The sequence below is a fragment of the Leptonotus elevatus genome, chromosome 15 (genome assembly GCF_054856555.1).
Source record: "Leptonotus elevatus isolate MCC_2025b chromosome 15, RoL_Lele_1.0, whole genome shotgun sequence".
NCBI classification, from domain to species: Eukaryota; Metazoa; Chordata; class Actinopteri; order Syngnathiformes; family Syngnathidae; genus Leptonotus; species Leptonotus elevatus.
The window spans coordinates 5,652,205-5,674,705 of NC_141253.1; the positions used below are offsets into that span (position 1 = coordinate 5,652,205).

General features: G+C 41.5%; 1 protein-coding gene across 1 annotated transcript in view; it reads left to right on the forward strand.

Annotated features, from left to right (window-relative positions):
• The first annotated feature begins 8,841 nt into the window (after nt 1-8,841).
• notch1a (notch receptor 1a) overlaps nt 8,842-22,501 on the forward strand; it is a 35,694-nt gene continuing 22,034 nt past the window's right edge. The window contains exons 1-5 of the mRNA XM_086096487.1: nt 8,842-9,136; nt 9,897-9,978; nt 20,044-20,306; nt 20,385-20,723; nt 22,188-22,310. Of these exons, the coding sequence (XP_085952613.1) occupies nt 9,076-9,136; nt 9,897-9,978; nt 20,044-20,306; nt 20,385-20,723; nt 22,188-22,310 (868 nt within the window). The 5' untranslated portion in view covers nt 8,842-9,075. The remainder of the gene's footprint in view (nt 9,137-9,896; nt 9,979-20,043; nt 20,307-20,384; nt 20,724-22,187; nt 22,311-22,501) is intronic.

A 22,501-nucleotide genomic window follows, 5' to 3' on the forward strand; every position in this document is an offset into this window, starting at 1 on the left:
AGCAAAATGATTGCTGTACAGTATTTTTCACCCTTTTATTAATTATGATTATTATTATTATTATTAATGCATTGTCTAATGTTTCAACCTAACACTTGCATTTCATCATTGATAATCTGCCTCACATTTGTTTTACATCAGAATAAATTATCCACCTCAGCCTTATGGGGTAGATGCCACGGACTTCCGACTTCCGGGTTTTACACATTAGCGCCGTTTCCGGCTGGCCGCGTTCCAACACTCGCGTGGTGGTGGTGGTGTGTGTGTGTGTGTGGGGGGGGGGGGCTGTTCTGTCTACCTGCCTGTTTACAGAAAAGCTATATTTTAATATTTGGCAGACAAAACCCCAAGGAGCCCTCCTGACTATCAGTTAGATCTCTCATGCTTTGTTCTGAACAATGGCAGCAGAGTGAGTTCTCAACTTCGGCAGGTGTATGATGGCCGAGATAGGGCTAGTCATTTGTGTTGAATGGACGATAGGACTGTGTATAGGTGTGTAGATGGGGGCTTTACTGTCTTTACAGGATGCACAGATCAGGGGATACTGTCAGGCCTCATCCTATCAGTGCATTACAAAGAACATGCATTTGGGATGAAATTTCAGGATGAAAAAATGCTTTATAAGCTTTACACTTGATGTCCGCTATAGCATGTCAAAGCCAGAAGCTAAGCAGAGCTGCATTGAGTGTTGTTGGATGCACAAATTAGCATTAGTTAGCATTTCTTTTCTTTTTTTCTCTCTTTGAGAACACCTGCCCTGAGGAGTAATGCCACTGAAATTAAACAACAGATTGTCTGGAACCAAATATAATTACTCCAACGGCTCCATATCATATTCAAACACTAATTAGGACAATATGTAATTATAACCTCTTGAAATGAGCATTAATCTTGTTTCAGCATCGATTAAAGAGTGAGTTATTGGACATGGCGACGGCGGGAGAAAGTCTTGTTATTCCAAGCGGAAGATTGATTGTTTTACAAGCTGCAGAATGGGAGACGAGTGGTAGGAGACGGACACAACCGAGAGAAGGTTGGTGGTGGGAGTGCAGACGTCACATCTGTTCCTGCCACTCCCCAGGGTCCTGGGAGCATGGGAAACTTGAACAGAAACATTGGTTGCAGCAGGCTTCCCAAAGTGTGCTTCATTTATCAATTGGGGTAAATGGAGCTAAAGGTTAGTCTCGTGTGTTGCATCCTGGCAGCAAAAGATGGTTTCGTTGGAGGAGTTTAATTGCAGTGCTGGGAAAATGGGCATGTAATGTAAATAAAACCATTCTTGAGCTCTGCTTGGGTTATCATAGCTGTGGTTTTGAAAATAAGATGAGATTTACACAGGTTTTTTACTCTCCTTTAAATATGCATAACAGTTGACCTAAAGAATTTGAATTGGTTTTGGCCTTGTATTTATGAAATATTCATAAATGTAAATTACCCTGCTCTTCTTTCCATATTTTTTTTCTATGTGGACCTCAGTTGAAAAAGTTTGGACAACCCTGTTTTTAATTAAATCAAATAAAACATTGTATGCATGGAATACAGTACTGTATAAGTATATGCACCTCCGCTACCATAGATGGCGCTCTTTCGGTTGTCCACTTTGATTTCAACATGCTGGCTGTCATGGTGAACAGTGTGTTGTATGTAAAAAAATTAGTTTACATTTGTGATCCAGCATTAACATTTTTTAACATCTTAATACATTTTTCAAATGTAAACATGACAAGGGGAAAAAAATCGTGAAGTGTGAGGCTGCAAGGTTAGCTTACTTAATGTACTCATGATAATAAAAAAAGCTTGTGATAATGTCAGTATTTTAGATTTTATTGATTTTGATTGAACGGGAGTGCTCAATTGCTCAAATTCCGCCAAGTAATTTAAAAAGCATTGGGATCAATTTATAAAAGATAAATGTTCCAGTTCTCATACCAATCCACCTATTAGCACTTGAGGAGCGCCGTCTGTAATCAATCTTGAGCAGATGATTTATTTTGAACTCCTCCATGACAGAGTTGTCAGTGAAACAGGCAACGCTGCAAATGCTCGGCTGGGAGCCCAAAATCCTTCTAACGACAGACATGACATTATCCGCTGCTGTATGATGACTCTAGTGCGTGCGTGAACGTGGGAGTTCCTTGTCGACAGCCAGGCCGTGTCTCAGGCTACTGCTGAGCGCCAGCCGTTGGCCATCAATTAATGTCACAAAGCCGGGTTTCCCATCTCAAGTACTAATACTTTATTACTATACTTATGTAGATTTTTCAGATGTCCATACTTTACTTTGAGCATTTATCTTTCTGACAACTCAAAATATATGTGCAGTCCTTCTTATACTTTAAATAGGCTGGTTTATTCACGCAACTTTCACCAGTATTTTATTTACACGACGACTGTATCCGCACTTCTACTTAAGTACTTATGAGTACGTTTGCAACCCCTGCCCGTCGAAGTGATACCCGAGCAGGGCTACTGCTGGTTGTCTGAGCAAGGATCCTCAGGGGGGGGGATGCCGCAGGGGGTGTGCAAAGCGTTTGCCTCGCGTGCTGTCAGCCCGCCGCGCCAGCGTGAGGCACACGGTGCCAACAGCTGCCTCGGTGAAACACTAACCCCTCTAAATGCTCTGCCCAGTAAACAAAACTGGGCCCCGACACATGCCGGCGGGCGAGCCGGGGTGAGGATGGGGTTAGGAGAGCGAACGGGGCGACCCAGCTAACACCGTGGAGAAAGGTAGCGTTGACCCCTGCAGAACGGGTTATTCAAGTGCGGTGGTTGCCATTCTGGGGGGCTGACAGCCAGGGAAACCCAAAACCCTCTTTGGCAAACGGCACCCTGTAGGCCACAAGCCATAGTCGGTACGTTCACGTCTGGAAAAAATCCGATTAATGTACGGCATATTCATGGTTTACTATTATATGCAAAATGTACCCATTTAGACCTGATGTACTGCATGAATTTATTAGTGCTGTCAAGCTGAGGTTGGTAGTAACGAGTTACATTTACTCCGTTACATTTACTTGAGTAACTTTTTGAAAAATAATGTACTTCTATATAAGAGTTGCTTTACCACAAAATGCTTTTTACTTTTACTTGAGTAGATGTATGAAGAAGTAACGCTACACTTACTCCGCTATATTGGGCTACACTAGAGTTGTTCGTTACCCGCATTCCATACCACATTCATACATTAGATTTACCGTTTTTTCACGTAAGCGCTCCGCTTGACCTTTTATGTGAGCATTTCCGCGGACAGTCTAGTGATGTGACGTTCACGAACTAATCGAGTCTTGAACGGCTCTTCAATGTGAGATCTTACTTCATAAGTATTAATTTCAAGAATACTTTTTTACTTGTACTTGAGTGATTTTTTTCACGACTACGTTTTACTTTTACTTGAGTAATATTATTTTGAAGTAACGCTACTCTTACTTGAGTATTTTTTTTGTCTACTCTACCCACCTCTGCTGTCAAGCGATTAAAACATTTTAACTAATTAATCGCACAATTAATCATGATTAATCTCATTTTTTTATACTTTGGCTTCTATTTTCTTTCTAGGAAGCTTGTAATAGATATTTACTTGAGTAGAATCTTGTAACTAATGCAAAATAATCAAATAGAAAATATATTTAGAATTTTGTGTACAATTCCTCTCCTGTAAAATACAACGGTTGAAATAAATGATCAAAATTGACTCCGCTTTGTTTTGACAGTTCTCAAAACTTTTCACTTCCAGGTTTAGTTGTGCCTACAAGCTATACGTCAGCACCCGAACCCCGCTCAACAGCACACTCCACCAATACCTATCGTAGACGAAAGGTGGATGGCCCGTAAAAGTTCTGAATTAATTCGTTTTTATTGTCTTGATATTGCACGTTTTATTCAAGAAAAATATAATGATTTTAATTTAATTAATTTAATTAAGTGCTATATTTACAATTCATCTAAATCCATTTACATTGTGGGAATTGATTTGACATGCAAGAAAATTGAGTTGTAAGCATGGTTGCAATTTAAAAGCAGAAGACAGGGTACCATTTCGGGTTTTTTTCCGAACCCACACTTTGTGACTATTTTGGTCCAACTGTCGGGGCGCCACAAGAGCGTGTGAATGGCAGTAATCTCGTCCCAACCTGCCTTGGGAGTCCAGGGAGAGTTGAGAGGGCGCTTGAGTGAGAAGCAAGGTCAGGGTGACAGTTGTCAGGCCCTCGCGCGTACAATTTGGACGGAAAGTGATACTGCGGACAGCTGAGGCTGCTTGGCTCTCTCAGGGTCCATTTGGAGCGTCTTAACATTCACTTTGCTCGCGCATCGGTTGTAATGAACGTGGAACTGGAGGACGAGTGGAAATCTCAGCATCTGTGCCAGTTTACACCCCCCCCCCCCCAAAGACACCCCCCCCCTGTCTCATATGCGCGCTGATTTACACTTGTCGTGTTAAGAGGCCGCAAAAGAGATTCGTGAGGTTGTTGTAGCCACCCAAAATTCCTCTAATCATACGCGCCATCCCAGCCTCATTGCGCACACTTCTGCACACCGCCAAGAGAGCCCCCTTGGTGGGCATCACCCTCCTTCACCCCCCGGTCAGGCAACATATCAGATGGCCCCTAAAATAAACAATGGGAGGAACGAGAGTACACTAGATTTGGTCAAATATGATATGTGGGCTGTGTGCTAATGGTAGTGGGTCTGAAGGGGAGGAGGGAAGGGGGTTCCCTTCCACCCCGACCCATCTGAGGTTTTCAATAGAACTTAGAAATGCACATCAGTCTAGCTCCAACACTGTGTGTGTATAAATTAGGAGTGTCAAGTGATTACATTTTTTTTTATCGTAATTCATCTTAGACTTAGTAGTTAACTCACGATTAATCACACATTTCATATCTGTTCTAATGTGCAATAAAATGTAATGGTTAATATTGAGTTAAGCAGCAAAATCCAGAAGAATTTTGCCACTTTGAGTGAAAATGACATCACAGTTGATCAGGTCTCGAGTAACAACCAATCACAGCTCAGCTTCAGAAAAACAGGTGCGCTTTAATTAGTCGTCGCCTGAGCGCGGAGCAACTGTGATGTCATCTTCAGTCGACAGCAAGCGGCAAAATGGCCGCCCCCTGAGATGGATAAAAACAACTGGATTTTGCTGCATAACTCATATTCCACAAATGTAATATTAATCAGGATGTCATGTTTGGACGAGTGAGGTCACATATAACATCTTATTGTCAAGAAATGTTTAACGTGGACTTCCCCTTTAATGATCTATTTTAATGGATCAATCGTGGGGAGATACTCTGAGGGGACTCTTGCACTTTTCGCTCGTGTTTCTCCAGTTGTCCTTTCTGTGCCACTTGTCACAGGCTTGTGAATGAGAGCCCATTTCCTGCACTTTCTCACTGTGGCCTTTAAAAGTGTGAGAGTGTGTGCGTGCATGTGCGGGGACAGCACGGAGCCAGGCCTTCCTGTGCTTCATTGTCTGCCAGCGCTCATTTATGGACTCATACAAATGCAAACACGCTGCAGCCATTTTGTTGTTTGCAAGTGTTTGCAAGTGCAGGATTCGGCAGGCATGTAGTTGAGACGACCCTGATTGAAATGCGTGAATGGCATAATGCATAACTACCAGTGATCTACGTTAGTAGTGACTTCATTTTTCAAATACGAAGTACTGATTCAACTCATTTACCTTGAAATGAGTTGAATTAGAACTTTTACTTAAGTCATTTTTTTTTTAGATAAGTATCTGTACTGTGCAAGCTGCTCTTCTTAAAATGTACGCATGCTTGATGAGAAGAACTTCAGAGGGAAGTTAAACCCCCACACCAACTGTTTAAGTAGCTACTGACTTAACACTCAAGCACAATGACACCTTCGATACCAGATGATGGCAAATGCTCCTCAGGCCATATCATTGAGAACTTTTACGATCAGGAACTAGAAATTAAGAAGAATAGAAAATAGCCATTGATTTTAAGAGGAAACGCTATATTGGCTTATGGTCTTTCTTTAAAAGTATCTGTCATTGTTTTTGTTGTTGTTTTTTTTTGATTTTTTTTTTTAATTAAAGTTTCAAAAGTGCTAGTGGTATCGGCACTTGGTATCAGTATTAGTGATTATGCAAGAATTGGGTACTGGTATTATGTATGTATGTATGTATGTATTAATTTTTTAATGTTTAAATTTTTTATTTTATTTTATTTTTTATTTTTTATTAATTTTTATTTTATTTTTGTATTTATTTATTTATTTATTTATTATTATTTTTATTAAATCAAACATCCCTAATAATAATTACTCAAATTTAAGCGTACATGTGTTTTGACTTGACGTTAACCCAATTTATTTTATTTTTTTATTAAATAAAACATCCCTAATCATAATTATTCAAATTTAAGCTTACATGTGTTTAGACTTGACGTCAACCCTGATTATTTATTTATTTATTTATTCAATCAAACATCCCTAATTATAATTATTCAAATTTAAGCTTACATGAGTTTTGACTTGACGTTAACCCTGGTTATTTATTTATTTATTTATTTACAAACACACCCTAATTATAATTATTCAAATTGAAGCCTACATGTGTTTTGACGTTAACCCTGTTTTTTTTTTTTTCACCACATGCTCCAGGCTGACTGACGTCTTCCCAGCAGTGTCCGGGCATGTTTTACAATTAAGAGAAGAAGAAAAAAAAGTGTTTCAAACGCAAACAGTTACATGCAACGGACAATGGAGAAAGGTGATAATTGGGACACCTGAGGACCTCTGTTCTCTGCTTCACAGGCCTCTATGCTCCTGAGACAAAACAAATAGAGGTGGAGAGCTTGATGGGGGTGGGTGTCAACGTTCGCCTTGATAAAAGCCAAGAATGCTTTCCCTCTCATTTATCTAGCAACAGGTTGTTTTCCTATAAACACTGGCGGATCCCGACCGAGCGCGTCGGTAAACGCCGAGCCATCAAAACTTGCAAAGTGTGAGAAACAAGTCTTGTGTCTTATCTTTTAAAGTGTGCTGCTCGGGGTTATTGTGTTCATGTAAATTATAATTTATGTAAATGGCAACTGAATTGTACTTTTATATATATATATAAAAAAAAAAAAGAGAGAGTATATTGGAGCTCTTGTGAGTCACTGTGCTGCATTAGGAATCACTGATCTATGATACACACTGGCGTATCATTTGTATTTGCATGCTGCATAACAATACGAAGGTCCACAGTGCGCATAATCAATGTGCTATTTTGAGACTTTGTTGTAAGCTTTTGTAAATGTCGAGCATTGAGGTCAAATGACATCATGTGCCGCATAGTCACAGTTTCTCCCCGTGAATCTCCCCACAAAGCTCCATTTTACCTTCATATTCTAGCTTTTAAAATGATGATGATGGTCATTTTGATCCTCCCCTTTTCCAGCGTTGGGAATGCTTTACAAATCACATTCTCAGGGTCTTAAATTGTAGCTTGACATTTCTCAAATTTTTTTTTTTTACATTACTTTACTAAGTTATAACAGCGAAGAGGTGCAGATTCCTCCCTCTACAATATCTATTATGCAACACATTTTTTTTTGGGTGCTAGTACATACTCCCTAATCTTTCACGGTTTTCAATTGGCGCTGCTCCATTTGGCAGTCAAGGACCAAAACATGTGCGGCCGGCTTCATAGCGAATTATAATCCTTGCACCTTGAGGCCAGGACACTGTCCAACACTCGTTGTATTAAGATGGGGAAAATCTGTCTACAATACTCAAATGTTTGTAGAAGTGATCTGGTCTATTCAGCTTTTCTACAGTCAGCTTTAAAAAAAACAAAAAAAACACATAATACATTCAAATGTGTATCCCAAACTTGACATCACTTGACTTGATCAAAGTAGCTTTGAAGCCATTGTTGGCTGTCGCCTTGCTCATTGTTATTACTTTTTGGTTTTGCTGAAAAAAAATGAGCAGAAATCAAATGTGTATTTGTTCAATCTGCTTATAATAGAAGCTATATTGCATGCACATAAAAGTAAGTTTGTGGGAAGGAAGTCATGCTTTGTTGCATTCACTAACAAGTTAACATAAAAAAAAACAATTTGATCAAACATTTGTTGAAGCAAAAACTGTATTGGCTTGTACCAAATCCACTATTTTTGTATAAATATACATTGAATGTAGGGATGTTCTATATAACTTTTTTTTCTCCAGAAAAATATTAGTACGAGTACTCATCTTTTAAGTATTTACCGACACCAATATCAAGTACCGATACCGCTAGTACTTTTGATACATAAATTCCCCCCGCCCCAAAAAAACGATTACATATTATTTTAAAGAAACACCTATATATCCCAATATAGCATTAAAGTTGCATGAAATTAATGTCAATTTTTTATTCTTCAAATTTTTTATCACTAGTTCCTGATCGTAAAACGGCCACAAGAGGGTGACCGATACCAGTATTGGTTTGCTGTTGCGATTACAAATACTTCAACACCGATACCTGATATCGGCACTCGCCCATCCTTAATTGAATGTATATAATTTTTATTTTTTTACCCCCCTTAGTTTTATGTTCTTTTTGTTAAATTGTTGTTTTGTTAAATAGTTACGATTAAAAAAAACAAATGCTACCTGAACATTTGATCATTTCAAAGCAAAGATCTAGGATTTTTTTTTAACTCATCATTTTATAAATCTGAAAATGTGTTCAACAAACATTTTTAAAAAAAAAGAGTAATAGAAGAAGGAGCGTGCCCACACGCGCCTACCCCCCCCCCCCCCCTTCCTTCACGTGCACCAGCTGCGAAGGAAGGGGGGAGGGGAGGGACCTGAGCGCACCGAGCAGCTTCAACACTTCATTAAGTGCTGTGCTCTCACAAAGTTAACATCTATGACCTGACTCTGTGCTTTCTCCGTGAGGATTTACTGGGGAGAAAAACTTTTCGTGTGTGTTTTGTCTGTGCACCTGCGTGGTATTTGAGATTTTTTTTGCATTTTTTGTCCACGCCGAGCACCTGGATTACACCCCTAACTGTGGATTTATGCGAACCCTACGCGGGAATCAAGCTCAGTTTGTGAAGTAGAAGAGGAGGAATGTATCGTTTCTTTTCGAGACTAACATTTCTCCTTTCGGCCATTATTTCCGTCTCACAAGGTAAAAACGGTTGATTTTGCACTCTTCTTTTTTTTTTCATGTTGCAATACGCGCGCTTTGGGCACGTGCGCCGACTGTTAGGGCCTAACCGTTTATAACCGTACACGTTCAATTTGAGCTCAACTGTAAACCGTGGCTAATGAATGTATTATTTGAAAATTAATTTAACACATAAGCTAGAAAAGTGTTACTTTTGCATTACTTTTTTTTTTATAGCTTAAATGGAAAAAAAAGTGTTTCAAAGTGTGTTGATTTTAGCCGGTTTTGAATAACATGCTACATAATAGAAGTCGGTGCGTGTGTTAGGGCCTGTGGGACGCTCAAGGGAACTTTTTTTTTTGGTGGGTGGGGGGCTTTTGTCTGTATGTGTGGGAGAGAGTGTGTGTGTGTAGGGAGGGGGGGATTCGGGGATGGAGGGTGTAAACAATGCACGAGTAGAATGTTTTATGGCTCGTGCTGGACTGATATCTTTTGTTCCATGTTTGAGTCCAGCAGCTGCCGCGCGCTTTTTTTGCCACCGCCGCCAAAGTGTGTCTCCTCCTCCCCTCCCCCTCCCCCCTCCCAAGGAAAGCCACGCACCATCAGGATGCACTCCTGGCCACCTGTGTCCTTTGCCCTTCACAACCACATGATTCAATTAAATATTTTATTACATTATAGCACATATTTCGACAGCATTAGTGAAAGTTGAGTTTCTCCATGAGGGTTTTTCAATGAGTTTAATTACATACAAATCACGTTTCTTGTGTGCATTCAACAGGTCTAAAATGCTCACTACCCACTGAATCCTGCCTAAATGGAGGAAGGTGTGAAGCCGCCCCCAATGGGAATGGAGACTGCAAGTAAGTGAATCAAAACATTTACTTTGTTTGGCTGTTTTGGAATCGGATTGCTTTTTGGGAGTCGTGGAAAAAAAAGGGGGCAAGCCACATATTCCCCCCATTCCCATTCCAGCCATTGAGCAGCCTTTGCGCCCGGCAACCAGAGGCCCGGGGACCCTCCTCTAGCTCCGGTGTGCGCTTTTTAGTGTTACCCCCGCCGCAGGAGCCAACGGTTCCCTCAAAAAAAACGATAGAAAAGGGTTCAACGGGCCTGGAGATGTGCGGAAGGGCCAGTGGGACAAAAGCCCCCCCTCCATCCCCACCGCCCGTTAATGAATGCAAGACCCCCTCAACTGCAAAGTGCGAGTACGCGTCCAGCCCTAAATCTTGTTTTTCTGCTCTTTCACTGGGGCGACAGCTGGGGCTCGCCCGCCGCCCGTCGCCCATTGTTGTGCAGTGGGGAATAATGCGGTGTGACTAATCGGAGCGGGCCTTCCCATCATGCCACAGACACCCCAAACCTCTGGCGTAAACCCCTTCCCTCACACCCCGCCTTCACATCCAAAAGGCTTGTCTCCTGCTCACTGAATGGATAAGCCCCCCCCCCCCCCCCCTCCTGACCTCAACCCTTTGCATCACTTGTGTGTGATCTCCATTAGAAGGCCAGATGGCTGTGAAATCTAATTGGTTTGGATGTCAACAGAGTGAGATTGATTGGACTAAAGCGCTGAAATTTGAAGGTAAACAAGTGGGAGTTGAAGGGTGGGAGGGAGGGAGTGAAATTGTGGGCTATTTCTGTGGTTTAGATTTGGGATGTTCGATTCCACTTTTTTTTTTTTTCAGTACTCACCTCTTGAGTAGTCACCAATGCTGATACCTTGAACCTACACCACTAGTACTTTTGATACATAAATGTCCCCCAAAAAGTAAAGTAAGTACAGTATATATATTCCAATATTGTATTTTCCTTAAATGTATAGTGACATTAATAGCAATATCCTGTTCTTCTAATTTGTCATTTGTACTTATTGATAGTAATACGGCCCCAAGATGGTGGCTGATACTGGGTGATTACGGTACCTTGAAATAAGGCCGGATATCGGCCCGATACCGGTACCTGGTACCCACCCCTAGTTTAGATATTGAATATAATCATTAGGGGCACCGATATTCGGCATGTTGACAAATATGGCTATCTGCCTTTAAAATATTTTTTATCTGGCGGCCGTTAAAAGGTCAATCTAAAAACCTTTTTAATCCCAGGGAACTATTTCTTTACATTTTCAGTTAACTTTATAAGAGATGCTGCTGACCCTGGGAACCTTCTGAACCTTTTGTTTTTGTTGGACATAACAAAGATATGTGAAAGTTTAAGTTTTCAGGTAACCTTGGGAGCACCCTGAACATTTTATATATATATATATATATATATATATATATATATATATATATATATATATATATGTATATAAAAACATCTACATGCTTTAAGACATTACAACAAAGTCAAGATTGGCATTTGTATTTAAAAAAAATAAATTTTGCCCACCTTTTTACTGAAAATGAATATCGGCTTCAAATATCGGTTATCTGCCTCTTTGACTACTAATAATTGGTATCAATATCGGCCCTGAAAAAAACATATCGGTTTTATCCCTAATAATGATCAACCGAACATTGGGAACCACCAATTGCCCAGTTTTGATTTTAAAAAATGAAAAAAAAAAAAAAAAAAAACAAGCTAGAAAGAGGAGTTACAAATTATCTCTTGCTTCTTGTTGAGGAGTCCCTTCCTCCACTGTGGCTGCAGGGTGGCCCCTCATCCCCCCCCCCCCCCCCCCCTCGGGGCATGTGGTCACGGCGGGCGCCTCTTCTGGTCTGTGGGGACAAAGGGGGAGCATTGAGGATGCGATGCTACTAGCCCCGAGGCCATCAATTCACAGTATCTAATCTGCGCACTCATCCCACCAATCCCCCGCCCCAAACACACACTCTGTCCACACGTGCGCATATGCTCGCGTTCATACGAGCGTCCTCTACAGAGACGTGTGGCTCGGTCCCATTTAAAAACAGACAGGAAAGATGCGCCGCCCTCGTTCTTCCGCTTCCTCCTATTAATCATCTCGAGCCGAGCAGCCGTCCGTCAACTCAGCAATCAGCATTGCTGATCTTCTGTGGGCAACCAAGCCACGTGCACGCACGCATTGGGAGAATCCTATCTCCGTGTATTCGGGCTTCAGCATGGAAGCATATGGTGACACAGTTGTAAGGGGGAAAGATCAAAATCCTCTTTGGGTTCCCACAAGGCATGAGAACCGAGTGTAAATTCACTCGTCAGCTTAGTGTGGGTGTAAACTGGTAATCAGATGTTTTCTTTTTTTTTTTTCTTCTTTTTTTTTTTCAATGGCTTTACTGGGATTATATGCCCGTATAAAGACAATACCGCTGCCCCCACCATCTAGGAAATGTGATGTTTAGTCACACAAAAACCTTTTGCTAACCATTAACGTGCATCCATCCTTTCACGTTTTTCTTCATTAGGGTTGCGGGTGGGCTGGAGCCTCCCCCAGCTGAGTTTGGGCGGGAATCGGGGTAAACCGCAAATTTGTGGCCAGTCAACTGCAGGTCACATAATGTTTAAAGACTATATTTACATGCCGTCAATATTCGGGTTAAGGCCAAGATTCTGGTTTCTGAAGCATTCGGATAAACCGTTTGCGTGACAGAGTTAAGGACGTCATTACACAAATAGACGGCATTTCCGCTTCTTAGTTAATTTAAGGTCAATAAAAGACGTTATAATCATGTTACTTGTCAGTTTCCTCGCTACTCCAAAATTGTAGTTCTGTGCTGTGTCGCCATGTTTGTTTTAGGGATTCACGATAATGCTATTTTCAATCGATACAATAAACCAATAATTTAGAAAGTGCCGATGTCAATAACCGATAAGTAAGCCGATAATTGTTTACGAAATTAACTTGAATACAAATATACTTTCGAGTCCTACTATAAGTACATGTACAAATACATTGAAACATTGTGTAAAGCATAATGAAGTTGAATTTTATTGATATCGCTGCTTCAAAGACAACCGGTAACTCATTTTGAGTTTGCCAAAACACAGTCATGTTCTAAAAATGCAACAAAAAAACATTTTGGGGGAGACACAGTAAAGAAAGCCCACACTGGCTTCTGCCATGTCGCCATGATGCATCTTGTGTGAACACGAGGTCGCGCGCATTATGACGTCACTAAAATAGGTGAGGGGAGGGATTTTCGGAGTTGGGCACAACTTGAGCCACAAACACAACAGATGGACCAACGCGGCATGTCTATCGTTATCGGCGGATTTCTTTATTATCTGGTTTATTTGTTTGACGTCAAATTGGTCGATAATTGTTGATAATTATTGGCCACCGATATTATCGTGCATCCCTAGTTTGCTTACCTTGGCTTAGTTTCCTGCCAATAGCGCATTCACAGAACACAAACCAATGATCCTTTCAAACGATTATTATTATTATTAGTAGTAATTTTATATGACCAAATATTCTGATTATAAAAGGGTTTAACTGTTTGTCTTTTAAATCTGAAGAGCCCAAATTCAAAAAGACTGATTCTGACCAATGAGAATAAACCCAGGAAACACCTGCAAGTGCGTGAAATCCAGCATTTGACCAAAATAGACCCCCGGCTAGTGCGGTCAGACCTCTCTGACCTTGCACTGAGCTGTCTGGTATTGCGTAGTGACGGTAAAATGTCTCGCTGGCAAAAGCCCATCTGCGGCGGGCTCCCAAACACACAAGCAGAAAGAGATGTTCCTCTCTCTCCCTCAAGGAATGCCGCACTTCATTTGTCCTCCTATAGGATTACCAGCATGGTCCCGGCTCAGCTCCATGCGGACCTAAGCCTATCAGAAGTGTACAAGTGTGCATCAATGAGTCAACTTTATCTAAGCTCTAAAGCCGCCGCTCAACCCCCTGGACAGAGCCCGGTCTCTGGATGCCCTGATGCCTTGCGCTTGCAGGAGTCAATGGGTATGCGGCTGATCCTGTTGTGGATCATGGGGTGGTAGCGAGGCAGTGCTACTTGGACGGACAGACTGCCAGTCAATTGCCGGTTTCCTGATGGAAGCTAGCTATGTGAACCGCCAGACCAGCGGCCCCCTAACCTGTTTTGTTTGCATATACAAGCCGTAATATTTTGACAGCATCGTTAATTAATTAGAGTCTTGTAAGTTCTAGGCCAGGGGTCTACAACCTGCGGTTCGGGAGCCACATGTGGCTCTTAAGTCCCGCGCCAGTGGATCTCTAAAAAATAAATTGTAGTTTTTTTTTTTTACATATATATATATATATATTTTAGATAAAATCAGCAATTACAATGTCAGAGTCCAAATGTTTAAGAGAGACAAAAATCAGATTAAAAAGTGTTTTTTTTTAAATACAAAAAAATGTCTAAAGAGTGACCATAAAATGTCCAAAAAGAAAGAGGAAAAGCAGGAAATTACCATTAAATTGCCCAAAATGTCAGAGAACTGACTAAAGAAAGCATAAAAGGAAACGTTCAAAAAGTAACCATAAAATGTCCAAAAACAAGAGAAAAATGTTTATGAAAATTACCATAAAATGCCACAAAAATTGCCAAAAATGTCAGATTATTTATAGCAACAAAAAAAGGGAAAAAAATAAATAAGGGCAGAATATTACCATATGTCCAACTGTCCATACTCCATAAAATTGCCAAAAATGTCAGAAAGTTGAAAGAATGTGGCAAAATTTTTTTATGAAAAATTAAGTATGAAAAATTACAACAAAAAAATAAAAAATGGAAGATGAAAGATCGAAGAAAATTAATCTCAAAGTTTTGGAAGCTGCATCATTTTCTGCTCTAATTAGCTGTTGGGTCGGTCGCCATTACATTAGACTAACACTAACACACTGTTTCGTTCATCATAATGTTCAAATGTTTTGTGGCACCAGACAGATTTCTGCTCATTAATTTGGCCTAAAATGGCTCTTTTGACAGTCAAAGTTGCTGACCCCTGTTCTCGGCTCTTCGTCTGTCTCATCATTTGGCCTTTTCCCCTTTCTTAAGAAAGGCGCTCCAAAGATGTTTTTACTTAATTTTGCTAGCTTGTGGGCTTGCCTTTTTACTACAGTATGCAGACAATTTGTCTAGATAAAACTTCTTTGATGATTAGTAGTCTCACTTTGCGGCCCGGTGGTTGTGCGGTGCTGCGTTGGCAAGACTCGTGTTAACCCTTACCGTGCGATCACTCTTATCTGGAGATAAGCAGCTTCTGGGCTCGAGTGGGTGCTGACACCTCACTATGAGACTGTTAAATGTGGAAACTCTTCTGGTGGCTGAGCGTTGCACTGCAAGGGCCAGAGGGCAAAATGGTTCAACGAGTGCGTGTGATGCCCCATCTGTGCTTTAATGACGGAGGAGCCTGACAACGGTACGGTGTTGGATTTCCTCTGAAAAATATGTAAATACACGGCAAAAAAAAAGATGACAGCCGGTAAGGGTGGCACAGTGTGAAGTTGAGCTGCGAACAGAGGTTGAAAGATCACCTGAATAAACAGCGATTACAGGTCGAGAGGCGGACGGCAATCAGCAGATGTCGAGTGGATGTTTTTGCACCAAACGGCCATGACGGACCCCTGTCAATCTTTCCACTTGACCTCTTTTTAGAGGCGGAGACAGGAAATAGCCATAGTGACACTCGCAGTAACAATTTAACTCTGTCACTTTTTCATTTTTGTTGTTGTTATGAAACGGTGCCCGATGTTGATGTGCAAAATCATCGTCAGTTAACTCAATGGCTGACGAATCATTTATTTATCTATTAATTTATTCGACACTTTGTTTTCCACTCAAAACTGTCTTGTCTCGCTTCTCACGCTGTCTTGTCTGCCTGTCTGACGCACATGCGCGGTAGTGGTAATCAGGGCCATCCGGGACGTAAACAGGTGCACTGCGAATAATGCAGCGTCATCGTGGCTAACCCGCGTTAGCAACAGAATCCGAAAGTTCGGGCGAATTTCACCCAAAATGCTTAAAACACGATACAAATCTCCCTTTCTTGGCAGCCACGGTCGAGTAGGTACAGCTTTTGCTTTCAGCAGATGTGAAACCTCGGGGTTTGGGTGACGGGAACAAAAAAGGAATTTATCCAAGCAAATGAGCACTTTGAGAGGCTAAAAAAAGGAGAGAAATAGAGAAAAAAAAAAGCTCATATAACAGTTTCATAAACACTATTGAAAGGAGGATACTATGATGTTAATCTTTACTGTACTTTGTTGACATGAGCTTTTCCACAGCGGTGGCATTTTCCACCCAACAATCAGTCTGGTTTTGTGTCGTCAGTGGGGGATCGAGTCACCACCCAAAGTGGCAGATGGCGGGCCTGGCCCAGTCACTTGGGAGGGAGTGTGGGGATGCATTGAGAAGCTAAAAGGCAAAAGAGGCTGTCCCCTACACAAAAGTGCTTAGGGTCAGAGGTTGGAGGAGCATCTGCTCTCCGGGCCTGAGGGGGGGACATTGCATCACCGGGAGAGACCTGTTGCCGTGGTGTGTTTGTGTGCGTGGATCTCCTTCAGGACAAAGACGATGCATTCAAAAAAGCAGTGGAGGGTGAAAAAAACATAATTTGTATTTATTCCACGTCCTTTTTTTCCTTACTTGTAGATTAACGAGGGTGCAGTATAGTAGAATTTTTGTCTCTTAGTAATTATGTTCTTCCACTACTAGGGCCACTTTTGGGCTACTAGTACAATATTTTGGCTTTCAATAAAGCAGTTATAAGGCATTTATTCATCATCCATGACATCCAGTCCTGGCGAGTAAAACAATTCAGCACACGAGTAGAATGTCTCGGGCAAACCTGTAGAGCTACTGTGTCTTACTAGTAATGTTTATTTTCCACTAGGACACCTTTGGCATGCCAGTAGGACAGTAAATCCCTAAGTGTGGTACGAGTACTACTCGTTCCCCGTCATGGTGCTGGAAATGGAAATGTTTGTTTGTTTTCAAACATTTATTTGAGTTACGGGTTAGGTTTTTTTTTTGTCCTTTAGTTTTTATGTACAAAACATTATCGTGGTGAAAAAAAAAGTATAACTGCGATACGGTGATGTAGGGACACTTCAAAGCTTCCTTGAATGCCTTGGCAGTCTTGTGCCGATTGTAACTGTCTGGACTCCCCGCGGTGCACACGGGCCCGTTAAGAGGTCTCACCTCTCTAAAGTCAACAAGAGAGGTTTCGGCAGCCCCGTGTGACACTCGGGTGGGGGTGGGATGCTGTAAAAAGGGCAAACTGGCCGGAGAGGACTGTCTGCAAAGGAAAGGTTGGGGGGGATATATATATAAAAAAAAGGAGAGGAGGAGTTAAGCCCAAAAGTGTGTTTGGGCTGAGAAAAAGGCAGAAGTTGCAACAGCTGACTTCACATGAGCTCCTAATGTCCCCGGAGGTGAGGTTAGCTTGTTGGCAACAACCCCCCCCCCCCCAAGGGGAAAAGGAAGATAATGGGGGGGATATGTAAGGAGAAAGGAGGAGGAGTCTTGCTCAACAGCTGCTCTCATTAACATGCACACCTGCTCCCTGTGGAGACATAAACAGATGCCCCCCACTCCTCCCCTCGACACACACACAGGCCCAAATTCAAACCATAGCATTTTTTTTTTTTTTGCTGAGCTAACACCAGCTTTGCTATTTACAAGAGAAAATCAAAACAAAGATTATTATCACCATTGCGCAACCTCTTTCTCCTTTTTTCTGGCTTGTCGCATTTTAGCAGTGTGGCACGGTAGTATAGTGGTTTGCATGTCCGCCTCACTCTTCAACGGTTCGGGGTTAGAGTCTCTTGTCAGGTCTTTCTGTGTGGAACGTGCATTTTCTCGAGACTTTTAGTATCCCACCAAGCAATGACGTTATCAAGAGTCCTGTAATGTTTGTTGCATGAATTCAGCATTTTTTCCAACTGTTTTTATGCAGTATCGGGGCCTCTGCTGATACCGGTATCGGAACAACACCAATTAAATATAATATTAATATTTATTATAAAAGAAAAAATAGCAGGAATTATTTTACAATTTAAATCAATAATGAAATAAATATATAATAAATATATATAATTCCCTAAATAATTAACTCAATTTATTATGATTTTAATTAACATTTAAGAATTATTTTATTTAAATAACCCTTTTTTGCCTAAAATTAAAAAAAATATCCATAAAATGTCATTTATCGTTTTTTTTTTCTAAATAATTGCTTAATTAATCTTAAATGAATACTAAAATTTAAAGATGCACATTTACATACACATTTTAACCATAAAAAAAAAATCTCATCTACAATTAACCCGGCCCATTAAAAAATAACACCAAAAAAACATTCATGGCCCAAAAGCACAAAAAGTTTGCCCACCCTTGCTCTAAATCATCCATAAGTGTGAATTGTGTAAATGGTTGTTTGTCTATATGCGCCCTGAAATTGTCTGGAAACAAGTCCGTTGGGATAGACTTCCACTCACCCGTGACCCAAATGAGGACAAGCAGCATAGAAACTGAACGGTCACATTCAACAAGCAATGTGACTGTTGCAGCATCTTCGCTTTTTTGTCTGAATGGGAGCAAAGAATTTTTGGTGGAAGGGAGGCTTATGTCCTGAATGCATCACTTCATGGTGGCCGTCCACGGGGCGGCACGGTCCCCTTGATCTCCGCGCTCATTCGGGATGAGTGTGGACAACGTGGGGGTTGAAAGGTAGCCAGAATGAGCCAGACTCTCCTATGGGGTCCCTCGTCCCAGCATAATGTGTTTTTAAGGTTCAGAGAAAATCTAATCCGGAAGAACAACACCCCTGCCGGAGCGGGTGGGAAAATATGGAAGGCTCATCATCCTCACATACAATATTACTTTGTGAAGTGTGAGTCTGGAGATGTTTGTGGGTTGGTTGGTTAACGGCTGCTGAAAAATGCGGTAATCGTAATGCATACTTGCGATTCAGCACCAACATATTTGCAGATGTATTTATTTAATTTATATTTGGAGGGGTCGTTTGGTTATTCTGGGATTTCTTTCTTCATTCTTTCGTGGAAAACACATTGAATTTTTATCAGCATTTTTTGTGAGTTTTTTGGGGTTTCTAAAAATAAATAAATGAATAAATATTTTTCCTCTCCAATGCATTCAATGGGTATACGCAGATTTTCACTATTCTTTGCTAATTTTTTCAAATATATTGTTTTATTTTACAGAAACACCTCATCTGAGTAACAGGGCGGAGTTTTTAGTGTAGAATTAGCAACTACTGCCACATGACATTTATGCTAATGGTAGTTCTAGCATGCTATTAGCGTACTACAGTTGATTTAACTGTACTTAAAAACAGTAAAGAAATAAAACAAACAAGATTTTAGCAACCCCGAGTTATTGTTCTAAAAAATATATAAGAATCCAAAAATGTTTACCAGTGATATGCATATATTTTTTGTGCTACGTTGTGTAATGGCAGTTCTAGCATGCTATTAGCATACTACAGTTGATTTGACTGTACTTAAAAACAGTAAAGAAATAAAACAAGCAAGATTTTAGCAACCCCGAGTTATTGTTCTAAAAAATAAATAAGAATCCAAAAATGTTTACCAGTGATATGCATATATTTTTTGTGCTACGTTGTGTAATGGCAGTTCTAGCATGCTATTAGCATACTACAGTTGATTCAACTACTTAAACACAGTAAATAAATAAAAAACTAAACAAAACTGGGCTAACAGGACCGTGGCAAGATTTTAGCAACCCCGAGAAACGGCGACGAGATGATGATTTGAGGATAATTATTTAAGAAGTGCTTATCAAATTGGGCGCCATTCGCGTTAATCAGTACCCAAGAAGTAACTCTCAGTTTAGTGAACTCTGAGAAGGACTTAAATGATTATATTTCATAGTAAAATCTAATATCTGAGTCGCCAACCTCTGCTGGGTACCTCAATCTTAACTTAGCCTTTCTTGTCACTGTGTTTTTCACACAATCGATCCACTTCCCTCCAATTAAAAGGTCCGCTTTCCCCTCACCAGGTGTCCCAGTGACTACGTAGGCAACCGATGTCAATTTCCCAGCCCGTGCAGCCCATCGCCGTGCCGCAACGGTGGCGAGTGCCGCGCCGTCTCCCACGGCAACACCTTCGACTTCCGCTGCGTGTGCCGGCTGGGATTCACCGACCGCCTGTGCCTCACGCCGACCAACCACGCCTGCATGAGCTCGCCCTGCCGCAACGGGGGAACGTGCGACCTCATCACTCTCACGGCCTTCCGCTGCCGCTGCCCACCCGGCTGGTCAGGTAGGACCCCCAATGGAAACATGGGCTCAGTCCCGCTCTTTGATCACAAATGAAACTGGAATTCCTGTTGCTTTGCAGGCAAAACATGCCAACACTCCAACCCGTGCGCTTCAAACCCGTGCGCAAATGGCGGCCAGTGCTCGGCCTTTGATTCCAACTTCATCTGCAGCTGCCCGCCGGCCTTCCACGGTCCAACTTGCAAGCAGGACGTCAACGAGTGCGCCCAGAGCCCAACGCCCTGCCTCAACGGCGGCATCTGCGTGAACGAGGTGGGCTCTTACCACTGCCGCTGCCCTCAGGACTACACCGGGCTGCACTGCGAGACCCGCTACGTGCCGTGCAGCCCCTCGCCGTGCCACAACGGGGGCACCTGCGTCCAGAAGGGGGACACTATCTACGAGTGCAGCTGTCTGGCAGGTAAAAGGGACGTTAATCGAAAGCAGCAGTTTACAGTTAACGCTCGGTTTTCTACCGCACACATCTTAAAGCTTGGAATCAAATCTGAGCAAGAGGAATGGCGGCAGGAAGCAGCGGTGCAGACGTTTCCTTTTGATAACCCTGCAACAAATGTGCGACTACTTTTTATTGTGTTGCCACCCAAAGTTCTTTAAATTCCGTAAAATCCATAGAATAACACATACCCGTGTATAATACGCCCGTATAATACGTTATCCATCGGATTTTACAGTAGCTATTTTTCCCGCCTAAAATTCACTATCACTCACAGCCTCAAAACAATTTACACTAAATACACTGCAGGGGTTTCCATCCACCCATTTTAATTCAAATTTTCAAGAAATGCGAAAATATAACTAAATGGAAACGCTAGAAATTACGAAAAAGAGCCCAAAATTCGCAAAAAAAGTTTTTACGCTTAGAGGGGGGGGGGGGGGGGGGGGGTGGAGTTTGAAGCGTATCGAAAAAAAGAAAAAGCTAATTTTGGTTATAGAAAAAGGTTTTGCGACTACTCGCTGGCAAGACCTGACACACGTCGCACGTTTTGACCGGATATCACGTCATACGTACGTTTTTAGTCTCAAAGCAATATCGGACGATAAAGTAAGGTATGTTTGGGGGGGACGACAAAACAGAAATCTGTTTGGAATTAATTTAAGAAGCAAATATTAATTCTACTTACGCCACGGTTTATCAAGAATTACAACAAAAAACTCATACGACGTCATCGCCACGGCACAGTCGCTTCCTGTTTTTTTTCTTCTTCTTTTAAATTACTGGTGGATCACATTTCTATGGTGTATACCGCCACCTACAGCGGCGGAGTCCTCTCTCAATACTCGCAAAAGAAGTACTGATGGAAACGGGCATAAGTCGCATGTCCGTTTTTGCGCATTTTCAGTAAATTTGCTGAAAAAATTTCAAAACAAATAGATGAAAACCTGTCTTATCGTTAACAGCCATAACATTTGTAACTATATTGCAAACTCATGTTGATCACATTTGATAATCTTTCATCCTTTATGTCAAAAGGCATTAGTATTATTACAGCTGCATCATTTTCGCAGAATGAAGAATTCTACAGCAGTGCAATGTAGTGTGTGTGTGTGTTAAAGTCGAAGCCATGCTGTGTGACTCTTGCGGGGTGTCCGTGCTGGAATGCGGCGAGATAGCGAAGCGCGGCTGAGCCACGGGTCGATAGTTAATCATACTATCGGGGCTATAAAACACCCACGTATGTCTTTCGGAGTAGACGCATACGCCACACTAAAGCTTAAAAGAAGACCGCCACGAGGAGAGATGACTTATCTTTATCTAAAGTGCGTAAAGATAAGTCGAAGAAACAAGGAAGTGTGGCAATAAACTCCACTCAAATGTGGCTGAAGTCGTTCTTTTTGCCTAATCGCATCCTCACTGTGTTAACAGGATTCATGGGTCAGAACTGTGAGCACAACATTGATGACTGTCCAGGCCACAGCTGTCAGAATGGCGGCGTATGTGTGGACGGAGTCAACACCTACAATTGCCAATGTCCACCTCATTACACAGGTGAGGTTAACCTACCAGCAAAGGATGAAAAAAGTACTATGATGTGTAAGCATGGGCTGATTACCGGTTTGACAGTTGACCGTAGTTTTAAGAAGTCAAGGTTTCAATAACGAATGATACTGATTTTCGTGGGCATTAAGCTCTTGTCTTTTTTGAGGGAACCTGGTCACAATATGACTGGCTCATCGCAA